We start from the raw sequence: 12,490 nt of genomic DNA, 5'->3' as shown, positions 1-12,490 counted from the left end.
ACAATAAAGATATAAATAAATAAATAAATAAATAAATAAATAAATAAATAAATAAATAGAAAAATAAAATAAAATAAAATAAAGTTTGCCTAAACATTAAAACATTAAAAGTACTAACACATCATTAGTTATCACTGGTTTTTATTCTTAGCTAACAACTAACAACTCATAACTGGGTTTAGGAAATAAATAAATAAATAAATAAATAAATAGAAAAATAAAATAAAATAAAATAAAGTTTGCCTAGATTGGGGAACATTAAAAGTACTAACACATCATTAGTTATCACTGGTTTTTATTCTTAGCTAACAACTAACAACTCATAATAACTATTCTGGGTTTAGAGAACCCAGAATAGAAAAAAAATACATAAATAGCAGACCCTAGTACGTGCTGATGAGAAAAAACTCATAGTAAATTATTGAGATTTTTTTTTTCTGACAACTTAACAGATTGACAGACTAAGGGTATATGCAGACACTGGAGCCACACTTCAGCAAAGCACTGGAAGAGGTTTCACACATCTTGGTGGACAGGATGGAGAAACCTGGACCACTTAGGGGATCAATAATTAACTGAACAATTTTAATCTGGAGGATTATTTCTAGTTATAAGTGTTATGGACTGAATGCATGTATCCCTCCCAAAATTAATATGTTAAGACCAAACAACCCAACATGACTGTATTGGTTAAATAAGATAATCAGATCATAATGCTGGGACCTTTATAAAATCAAGAGACACCAAAGCTCTCTCTCCACTATGTGAAGACATAGTGAGAAGGCAGCCATCTACAAGTCAGGAAGAGAGCTCTTATCAGCACCTGGACATTATACTTTCCAGTCTCCAGAACTGTGAGAAAATGAATTTCTGTTAAGTCACCCAATCTGTGATATTTTGTTATGGCAGCCTAAGCAAACTAATATAGTTAGGGAGCTATCTCCTTTACAATGCTTTCATGGATGACTAGTTAGATTTAAAAGTCATGTATCAAATCTAATATAACTAAAAAAAACCAAACAAACCTGAGGATCATAAATAATTTTGATGCAAACTGGGTACCAAAAGGAGTCTGATAGTCTGAAAAGGTAAATCAAAACTAACAAGATGAAATTAAAAACAGATAAATATGTGATACTGCTCCTGAATACAAACAAATAAATTAAAGTAGCTAACTTTTATCAGGGTTCTTTCTATATGGCAGACACTGCCCTAAGTCTTTAACTGGTATTATCTCAATTACTCCCCACTGTAAGCCTACGAGTGAGTATTGCTGTTATTCCTATTTTTCAAGAGGGTAAATAACTTGCCAAGATGACCAAGCAGTCTGATTCCAGCCCAGACCTCTGAACCATCGCACTCCTACCACCACTCCACAGAGATGGAGGCAGAGAACAGCGAACACAGAAAGAACACTGCAAGGTATAACTAATTTTGAGTCCAAAAAGAGTCAACAGGAGTAAATAGTAATACTTTACTCTCCAAAGTAACACACTCTTAGGGTACACTTACATTAACTTATTATATTAGTGATCCTAATCTCATGTAAAATAAAATATATTTAATGTCGATTTCAATCTAGAACATTGACAAATATAGTCCTATACTACCATTAAGCCACATCAAATACCTTTTAGATATAAACAGAACATAAATAATTTTGCTTATGAATAATTTCATTCTTGAATGAGCATGTGAAAGAGAACTTCCTTCCTCATTTGTTCCCTTAGGCTAATTTCCTAGTTCCCTTTTGTACTGGTTAAGATAAAACTGCTAGGCAAAATCACTACACCAGCTTCTTCCTCCCTCAATTTCCATAGTTATTATATAATCACAAGCCAGTAGCTAGATACAAGTAAGATATTTTCTTTAGTTTACCAACCAAATGACAGTGATAACAATAGAAATTTCATTTTGTTAGCAAAAAAATCTTTTCATGCATTTTGATTAATTTGTTTGCCATACCCTTTCATCAGCTGTGCTGCTGTGAAGTAAGCAGCCATTGCTTGATCATGTTCACTCTCAACTGCAAATGAATGTCCATATGCTATCCACGCAGGCCCGTAGGTCTTCTCAAGTGTCGTAGCTTTACTAAAATAAGAAACTTCATAAAATTAATATAATATTTATTCTTAAATTGTTAATTGTATGTAAGCTGATGGTTTCAAGGACATTCAAATTAAATAAATGAGCTATCAATACATGAAACACTAATGTAACATTTGTGTTAATTTATTTGAAACTAGAGGCCCGGTGCACGAGATTTGTGCACTCAGGGGAGGGGGGTACCTCAGCCCAGCCTGTGCCCTCTCACAGTCCGGGAGCCCTCAGGGGATGTCCAACTGATGGCTTAGGCCTGCTCCCGTACATCCTTAACACGCTGCCATGGAAGTGGGAGAGGCTCGCCACTATGCTCACCAGCCGTGAGCTCGGCTTCTGGGCTTCTGGCTGAGCGGCACTCTCCCTGTGGGAGCACACTGACCACCAGGGGGTACCTCCTGTGTTGAGCGTCTGCCCCCTGGTGGTCAGTGAGCCTCACAGCGACCGGTCATTCCACTGTTCGGTTGATTTGCATATTACCCTTTTATTATATAGGATAAAAGAATATTTACTAGTACAAGCAAAATTTTATGTAATTTTAGGAGCGGTCTGCACTTTTTAGGTACTATAATTGAACCCATTAGCATTCTGTATAGAATTTATAAATATTACTTAACCCAGAAGCTTCATTTCACAACCGAGTAGGTAAATGGTGGTAGCAGCAACCATTTAGGGCCTGTTTTGTGCCAGGCAATATGATAGATGCCTTATATGCATCATCTAATCCTAATAACTTGCAAGATAAATTATTATTTATATTTTAAAGACAAGTATACTGAGGCTGGAAGACTGACATCCTACAGAAGGTGCTAGGAGAGTCACCGTGGTTCCATGAACAGGACTATATAGTCTTAAACCGTCAGTCTTCAATCAGTGACCCATTGGTGACCCAAAACAGGAAATAAAACAAACATTACAAGACATGAAAATATAAAGGGTGAGATTCACACTTCCTAGCACTTTATTTTCTAAGTTTTCTTTCACCCAAATGTTCCCTGTTTCATGTAGAGTTGATCACTGAAGAAGCACAGTAATTCAACGAAGCATAGCTCAAAGAACAATTATAACACACATCATCTTCTTACTCTAGCAAAGAGCACAAGCAAGGTTTTCTAAAATACTTTACACAACTAACCAGAGAGCTCTCCCTATTTTCTTCCTAGTGCAGGATCCTTCCATGTCAACTTATTAATTTTCCCAACAATTCTGGGATACAAGTATTATATCATTTCCATTTTTAGAAAAAAAAAATAGAGGAATTAACTTTCCCAAGGGACTGTGGCTAGTAAGTGATGGAACTTGGATAAGAATTCAAGTCAGTGTCCAAAGTTCACACGTTTCCCTTAGATCCATTTTCTATTTTGTTTACATGGAGGAAATCACAAGTATCATTATATTTTTAATCTTTAGTAATTAATTCTTCACATACAGACATTTTCCTGTACTTGAATAATTGAATAATACTGGTTAAGTAGCTTGATTGGGCTGCATGGAGTTCCTTAAACTAAAACCACAGCAGGTACTTATATAAGCCAGTTCACTATGCCAAGAATTCTGTATTATAGTCACTTTTACTGATCCTAATCTCACGTAAAGTTTTATGTAACTTCACGACTATTAACAAAAGACGTTCTAAAAGTAAGCAGTTAATAGTGTCTCTGTAAATGAAAAACAGAACCTTTCAAACTATTTTATAATGTTCTCTACTATTTCACATTTATAAATAAAAACTTAAATATGTTACAAGTTCCTTGAGAACAAGGTCTATACCACTGATTACTTTTGTCTCCCTCACGACATCATATAAAAGCAAGGTACATAACTAATGCAACTGAACTAAACCTGCCAAAGAAAACATTTTTTCTTTTACACTGCTTTTAAAATACTTTCTATTTATTGCATTAAAGCAGATGAGCAAAAAAATCTCTCTACAGGTTCATTACAGAGTGAGGAAGACAATAAATTCATACCTGAGATATCTTCTGGCATGTTCATTCTTATGACCAACCATGAGATAATAGCATCCCACTGCAAACCAAGAAACCTACAAAGTTCAAAATTTACCATGACCAAAGATCTGAACTTTGAATTAAAAATATCTAGCAAATTAGGCCAGAGGGTGGATTAGGTGTTCCATCCCATATTCTAGTTCAAGTTAGAAGAGAACAAAATCTCCACAGCCCTTCCTCAAGAGGCCTTCAATCACTTCCCTGCAGCACTGAACAAAAGACGAGGCTACTGAACACTTCCTATTTCAAACCCACTCGGAGTCCTGGCCTCTCACCTGCACCATTAATCTTCCCTGACTCTGATTCCATATTGCTAGCTGACATCTCTTGCACTAGTTTTGCCTCTTTATAAATTATTTTCACACTGGTCTAGGGTATAAACTGAGACTTGGGCCCTGATTCTTGACTTTTGTCTTTAAGGACACAGTTTCTGATTCCACTTTCAATTTCTAGGTCTTAGTTCTGATCCATGGCAGTTTGGAAGACACGATGATTCAAATTAGTGCACAATCCAGTAAGGTACCTTATGTATGCAACATGAGAAAGCTACCAAGCATTTACTAGCATTACTTATGAGAGGTGGGAGTGTGATTTTGACTTTCAATATTTTATTTTTCTGTATGTTGAGTATTTTTAATAATAAGCATACACTGTATAATTTCTATAATAAAAAAAGATCTTTGTTTTAAGTTATGTTTCAATACACTAAAAAAAAACCCTTCATGGATTGAGAAAGTTAATGCTGCTTCTATTATCATAAGCACTAGGAGATTCTGCTCCAACACCTCAAAATAAAACATATTTGGTTACATTTAAATACAAGCTGTCTAAATACTAGTTAAGCATTTTCTTTAAATTCAAGTAAGAAAAAACACTGTAAGAAAAAATTGTTTATATTTACTTACAGGGTTGCTAGGATATAAATCCACCAATTTATGAGAAAGATAGAAAAGTTCTACATTAGGAAAAAAAAAGAAAAAAATTATTCACATCAAATGAATTTTAAGACATGACTTTCCCCCAGTCATAACTCTTCACAATCATATAAATGTTGTTCTCACAGCAATGATTTCATTCTTTTTTTTTTCTTTTTAGAATCAAAATTCATTTACCCAATAAAATACAGAAACCCCAAGGGTTGGATACTATGGCTGTTTTATTCAAACCCCCACCCCTAGACACAATTCTTTACCTGGTGCCCGACCCATAAGTAGGCACTGAGCACTTGCTGAGTGACTTGAAAATTAGAATGACACATGGTAAAGCACTTCATGGTCCTTAAGAGATTATTTCAAAGCACCTTACCTATCTTAACAACTCATGTCTCTTACTCCAGGGGCCTATCATGGACCATCTTAATCACCCACAACCAGTTTGGTTGACCAAACTTTCAAGTTTATGATTTCCTCTTGAATAATATGTGAGTTCTTGGCATGTCACGATGGTGTTTCCTACATGCAGCCTTGAATTCATTAGACCAGGGCAGCTGGAGCAGCTGCATCTCCAACAAGATGCCAGGAGATATGATGCTGTCGGTCATAGACCACACTTGAAGCGGCAGGGATTTGGAGTTAAGAGTGGCTAGCTTTTTCTTTTGACAGGACTCATAATTCAGCCTAAAAGATTTAAAGGCGAATACAGTCCAAACACAACTAAATGTTTCTAAAATGTTAAGATATGGAAAACCTGAGCAAAAAAATCTGCCTGCTTCCAACTTCTAAAAAGTTATTGACTTTTGCCATATCAGTTTGCTTTACAGAAAAAAGAAAAAAAAGGTAGAACTGCCACTTAACACTTAAACCACAAATTACATTTGAGGCAAGGGAGCAGGAAGCAGGGATAAAGAAATAGAGTGTTCTGTTGAGATAACAGAATAGACCACTGGTTGCTTTGATAAGCATTTCTTCTCCCAGTTGTTACTTTTATTATAGAACTTCATTATGTTATAACCTATGACTTCAACTATCCAGGACTTGTGAGACAGAATTTCAAGAGTTAACAGAAAAATTCTTACCATTTGCTTTATTCAGCTCCACAAGTGTCCCTATATGTACAGGTAAACAATTTGCATGGAAAGGATCTTTTTCCATTACTCTGAAAGTTAAAGCAATACATTACTAACCCAGAAACAGTACAATATTCATAATTAGTTATGATTAAGTAGTCATTATAGCATTATGTACAATATTGTGGATTATAATAATTCTTTTACTTTCTTAACACATTATTAGGTTATAAGTGAAAAGGAAAATTCCAGTTTGGAAGGAATAAAAATAAATATCGCATACATTTACTTTAAATCAGTGGAACTGTAACATTAAATAAGTAGTCCAATTATTTAGAATCAAAAACAATGTGAAATATAAAACAGATCACAAGTATTTATCAATTAAAATTTTTGTGAATTCAAGGATTTTTGCAACCCTAAAGATCCACTAAAAATGGTGCGTGTGATTTAGTAAAGGACAAGTTTGAACTATGTACACTGGAAAACTTGTAAGATGGGTTGGCTAGTCAGTGAGCCTGACTAAACACTAGTACCTACTGGATTTTATTAGTCTCTAACAAAGAAGAGATTTTATAAAACTAGTTCCAGAATGGTATTTTCAAACTTGCAGACTATCGAAGACTGAAATGAGGGACATGTATACCCCCCAGTTAATGGAATAACCCTCTTTCGTATTCTGCAAAGTAGTAAAGGCAACTTAATTACCATCAATTAGTTCAAGATTACTCAGAAAGCATGCCCCATGCATATCTTAGATGAAATGTTCCTACAGAAAAATAAGCGGATATACTTACACAGAAGTAAGCTTGTAGCACATTTTAAAATCACAGTTATAATAATGTCTTTCAGCTAAAGATACTACCACATCCAGATTCTCTTGCAAACCATCTACAGACTCGGGGATGATAGTTTCACTCGGTTTATTATACTGAAACAGAGGAAGGTAAACGTAAGCTCAATGAGCTATACCAAGTCAAAAGGCAGATTCAATCTGACCCAAGTGTTTAAAGGATTTACATAAGGACACGTGTGAGCCTCTGGAAACATTTTTAACTTCAAGACTCATCAGTACTCCTCCCAATGAGTTTAATTTTATTCTCAATTTTATCACAGAATTCCATGATAGGAAGTATTTTACAAAGTAGAAGTTCAGGACGCATAAGAAAAAAATCCTCATTTTCATGCAACATCATTCCATTTATCTGATAGTTCAATCTTTTAATGTAAGGAGTCCCTGAAGAGGAAGACATATTTTTGGAAGCTTTTTAAGAAATCATATATTTTGTCCTAGCTGGTTTGGCTTAGTGGATAGAGCTTTGGCCTGCAGAGTGAAAGGTCCCAGGTTCGATTCCCAGGCAGGGCACATGCCCAGGGTTTCAGGCTTAATCCCCAGTAGGGGGCGTGCAGGAGGCAGCCAATTAATGATTCTCATCATTGATGTTTCTCTCTCTCTCTTCCTCTCTGAAATCAATAAAATACATTTTTAAAAAAAACGAAAAAGAAATCATATATTTTAAATAATCTAAATCTATTCTTGCAAATGTGCTAGATTAATAAAAATTTCTAAAAATTTAACTAGTAAAAGAATAGAGGCCAAATTGAATGAAAGAAATAAGATACTTGCATAATGCAAATACTAACTTTGTGTTTTCACTTACCTTTTTTAATTTGTTCTCAAATAGAAAACGTAGCAATTCCTGTTCTTCAGTACAGAGCTTATTAAGAGGTAGTGATTCAAGAAGTTCTTTTTCTTAAAAACATTGAGAAAAAATAATGTCATCACAATATTTATGGGGGGGGGGGACAGAGTCAGCAATGAAAAATATTTTTCTATAGTTCTTGGTCTAAATAAGTCAAACTCAAAAAAGGAAATAACAAGATCAACGTGTACTAGAGAAAGCTAAGACAGTGGTTCAGGCCTAGGTGATGAGGACTACCTGGAGGGCTATGCTACCACCAGGCCATTTCCCAGCCTCAGCACACTGCACTTTGCGTGGATAAGTCTCTGTTGTGTTGGCTGTCCTATGCACACAGGATATTTAGCAGGATCTCTGGCCTCTGCCCACTAGCAATCAGCAGTAATCTCCACCCTCCCTCCCCATGCCCAAGTTATGTCAATCAAAAATGTCTCCAGATACTGCTCAATGTCCCCTAGGAGGCAAAAAGCACCCTGTTTGAGAACCACCGCACTAGGCTAAAATATGTTTGAATCTCATTAATATAACATCCCCATTTTCTCTCTGTTTCCCTTGCTTATCCACCTCACATCACTGCCGATGCTCTAGGTCAGTAATTTTCAACCTTTTTCATCTCATGGCACATACAATCTAATTACTAAAATTCTGCGGCACACCAAAAAATATATTTTTTTGCCGATCTGATAAAAAAAATAGGTTAAGTTTTGATTCATTACACCAAACGGCTATTGTGTTTGCCGGCTGTTGTCATTTTCTTATTTGACAATATAAGGGAGAAGAGGACTAAATAGGTATTACTTTAGAATTTTTCTTGCGGCACACTGGTTGAAAATCGCTGCTCTAGGTCAATGGTTCTTGGCCCTTACTGTGCCTTAGGATCATCTGGAAGCCTTAAACCATGCCAGAGCTTCCCCACCAGAGATTCTGATTCAACTGGTCTGGAGTTGGGACCTGTACACTGAGGTTTTTAAAGCTCCTCGGGGATTTAAAATGCAGTCAGGTTGAGAGCCACGTAATCAGATACTAAAATCTTGTTTATATTACCTCAAATCACTCCTCAAAAATATGGTCTCATCACATCACAATCCCTAAAGATTCTGCCTGCAACAGGAACTGCCCAGTATTGTATTCTGTAATGCATTTCATATTTGAAGACACTAAGGAAGTTAATAGGTCTATTTAAATCTAAATCTGTACATAGCCTGCTGTTGACTCACAGATTTCAGGGGAAAAACACACACAAAAAGAATATCAATTGTGCTAAACATACAAACACCTGAGTTTCCAAACCTTCTTGGGCTGTCAACATGTGGTGTGATGTCAAAAGATCAAATGCTTCAAAACAATAGACATCGAGCTTCAAAGCTTCTTTATAGCTATAGGTAGCTAGGGTTCGGTTATCTAGAGCGTCATAGATTTTCCCTCGTAAAAGACAAATAGAACTCTTTATCTGTTGGAAAAATATGATGAGTCACATACTAAGCCAATACTTTTAAACTTAATTTATCAAAAATGTTATATAATCTGAAGGCCCAGGACTTTTTTTTAATCCAAAAGGATTTTTCCACCCCACTGTCAGGCATAGTATAAATAGAAACATAAAGGCAAATGAAACTTCTCTAATCCATCTTCCCGAGGCTCTCCTCATTTCAGCACTTCTTTATAGTGAATGTGTCACTGCTACTTTTTCATTACCTGTTTTTCTCAAATAGAGTAAGGATTTTGAGATGGCAAACAGCACCGATATACTGAATCAAACTTTAACAGTTTAATAGGTAGATCTCAATGAAAGGATCTTAGTAACTATTAGAAAACTGGCAGCAATGTAGCATAGTGGCTAGGAGCATGGCTTTCTGGAACTGAACAGACCTGAGTTCAAATTCCAGTTCTGATACTTAGTGACCTTGGACAAGTGATGTAACCTCTCTTGGCCTCAGTTTCTTTTTCTCATCTAAAGGGCTCTGTGAGGAGTAGAGGTGATAGTCTCTGTAGAGCTAGCACATGGTAAGGTGCTTACACAGTAGTTACCTCACTATCATCATCAACAAGAGAATGTAAAAATCTGATTGATGTTCCAGACTCTGAATCTCAAGAAACACATAACTGAGCTTAAAGGTTAAAACTGGTACAGGGCTGAAGAACATTCATCATAAAATCAAAATTTAAAAAACACTGGAGGACCTTATGAGAGAATCTTAGACCTATGCAGTATCCAATAAGTTATTTTTAAAAAAGTATTTTAATAATACATTACAAATAAATCATGTATTTCTTAGCAGATAAGTTAATGGATAAGAAGTCCAAAGATAATAATAATACCAAGCTCCCTCACAAATGCATTTCTTAGCAGAAAAATGAATGTGCACTTCTTACTACATAAAATAGACAAACAGTACAAAAGAGAGAGAAACACCTAAAAATGTATAGTATTCCTACATTTTTGAGGTGACTTACAAGTTACTCATTAACAGTTACAAAAAATAACTGGAAAAATGGGGGAAGTGATGGGTAACGGCTACACAGTCCAGGGTTGCTTTCTACAATTGATTGTGGTGAGGGTTGTACAGCTCTGTGAACATACTAAAAGCCAAGCAACTGTACATTTTAAATGAATGAATTACATGACATGTGAATTATTTATCGAGAAAGCTGTTACAAAAAAAAAAAAAAGGAATAACAATCCAGATTAGTAATCTGAATATGGATGTCATCTATTATTATATAACCTCTGCCAGCAAGGAATTTGCAATTTCATGCAAATAGAAAGTATACAAACTGAAATACACAAGTATCCTATATAATAAAAGCGTAATATGCTAAGTCCACTCAACTGCTCGCTATGACATGCACTGACTACCAGGGGCAGATAGTCAACCAGTTGACCAATCGCTATGACATGCACTGATCACCAGGGGGCAGACACTCTGACCGGTAGGTTAGCTTGCTGCTGGGGTCCGGCCGATTGGGACTGAGCGAGACGGGCAGGACATGCCTTGGAGCCCCCTGTGGTTCCTTCCCAGCTGGCCAACCTCCCGCGTCCCTCCCCGGACCTGATCGTGCACCGGTGGGGTCCCTCAGCCTGGCCTGTAACTTCTTGCAATCTGGGACCCCTTGGGGGATGTTAGAGAGCCAGTTTTGGCCCAATTCCAAAGGCCAGGCCGAGGGACCCCTGTGGGCATGAATTTGTGCACCGGGCCTCTAGTCATAAATAAAACACCAAAGTTCCTTGGGAGTAGGTACAAACACTGTTGAAACTCAGTAAGGGTAAAGACTATGCCACCTGTGGGGAGTAGTTTAAGGCATCAAACGGAAGGAAGATCTCAAGTCAGCTTAGTGCAGATTCAAACATCTGAGAACATGATTATTACTGCTTCCAACTGATGGCTCAAAAAGGTCTCGAAATCGTTTTGAATTTCGGTGGGCAAATTAGTAAGCAACCAATATGCTTGCTAATTCTTACTGATGTTACTGAAGCATGCTTAGTATAGTATTACTTACTGAGGACTGTGACATTTCCCAGTCATTGGGGGTGTCTTTCAAGCCACTTTCATCCTTTAAATACTTCTCAAATAATCGTTTGTTGATAGGCTCCTCCATATCAAGAATATCGAGAGCCTGCTGATGCTCTTTTGCAGCATACTATGTAGAAAACAGAAATACCGTTCGTCAGCCGTGACTGAAACACTAAACATAGAAACAAATACTGTAGATTTCATGGACTTTTTTTCAAAAGAGACTATGGGAGAGAAACATCGGTCAGCTGCCTCTTCTATGTGCCCCGACCGAGATTGAATCTGCAAATTAGGTATGTGCCCTGACCGGGAATTGAACCCACAACCTTTTGGTGTATGGGATGACACTCCAACGAACTGAACCACCTGACCAGGACAATACTATCCTATCTAATAATAGACAAACATGGTAATTAACCGTAACTTTGCCACCCTTCCCATTGGCTAATCAGGGCGATATGCAAATTAACTGCCAACAAAGATGGCGGTTAACCGCCAACAAAGATGGTGGCTAATTTGCATACGTAGGCTCAATGATGGGAGGCAAAAGGGGAAAGACGGAAGAACGGTGATCGGAAACCCAGGCGGCAGGCAAGAGCCGGGTGGCAGGGTAAAGGCACTTTGCCCTGCCCCCCACCCTGGATCCAAGAACCCGGGCAAAGGCCCGCCCCCCAGCTGGTGATCAGAGAAGCTGGGCGGGGCAGAGAAGAGGCCGCCAGTGTCTGCCTCTTCCCTGCCCCCCACCCCAGTGGTGATCGGTGACCCCTCGAGGCAGGGAGGGACCCAGAACACGCGGAAGCCGTCCTGCCTGGCTGCGGGGGACCTGATCGAATCCCCGGCAGCGAGGCAGGGAGGGACCCAGAACACACGGAGGCCGTCCTGCCTGGCAGTGGGGGACTGATCATGACCCTGGCGATGAGGCAGGGAGGGACCCAGAACACGCGGAAGCCAGGTCTTTTTTTTTTTTAGATTGTGTAATTATTTATTACAAATAAACGGTGGTTTCCATCTGTCAAAAACGGGTCCTCTTTTTACATGTGCGTGCAGGTTCTGATGTACAAGAAAGGGTCATGTGCTTAGTTCGTCCATGCAAAGCTCACAGGTACATCACTAAATACTTTAAAAATAGAATGATCTCTTTTTGAACCAATCTGTTTAGATTCA

The 12,490-nt window shown here is 37.6% G+C and overlaps 1 protein-coding gene across 1 annotated transcript in view; it reads right to left on the bottom strand.

Annotated features, from left to right (window-relative positions):
• Positions 1-12,490, bottom strand: part of CDC16 (cell division cycle 16) — a gene marked incomplete at its 5' end in the record, with an annotated part of 41,079 nt that overhangs the window by 21,998 nt on the left and 6,591 nt on the right. Inside the window, 8 exons of the mRNA XM_014548911.1 lie at positions 1,966-2,091; positions 4,071-4,144; positions 5,015-5,064; positions 6,124-6,203; positions 6,912-7,045; positions 7,776-7,867; positions 9,105-9,264; positions 11,313-11,453. Coding sequence (XP_014404397.1) covers positions 1,966-2,091; positions 4,071-4,144; positions 5,015-5,064; positions 6,124-6,203; positions 6,912-7,045; positions 7,776-7,867; positions 9,105-9,264; positions 11,313-11,453 — 857 coding nt within the window. The remainder of the gene's footprint in view (positions 1-1,965; positions 2,092-4,070; positions 4,145-5,014; positions 5,065-6,123; positions 6,204-6,911; positions 7,046-7,775; positions 7,868-9,104; positions 9,265-11,312; positions 11,454-12,490) is intronic.

The sequence above is a fragment of the Myotis brandtii genome, unplaced genomic scaffold (assembly GCF_000412655.1).
Source record: "Myotis brandtii unplaced genomic scaffold, ASM41265v1 scaffold528, whole genome shotgun sequence".
In the NCBI taxonomy this organism is placed as follows: Eukaryota; Metazoa; Chordata; class Mammalia; order Chiroptera; family Vespertilionidae; genus Myotis; species Myotis brandtii.
Note: the sequence above shows the minus strand (reverse complement) of the source record. Positions and strands in the feature narration are given on the sequence as shown.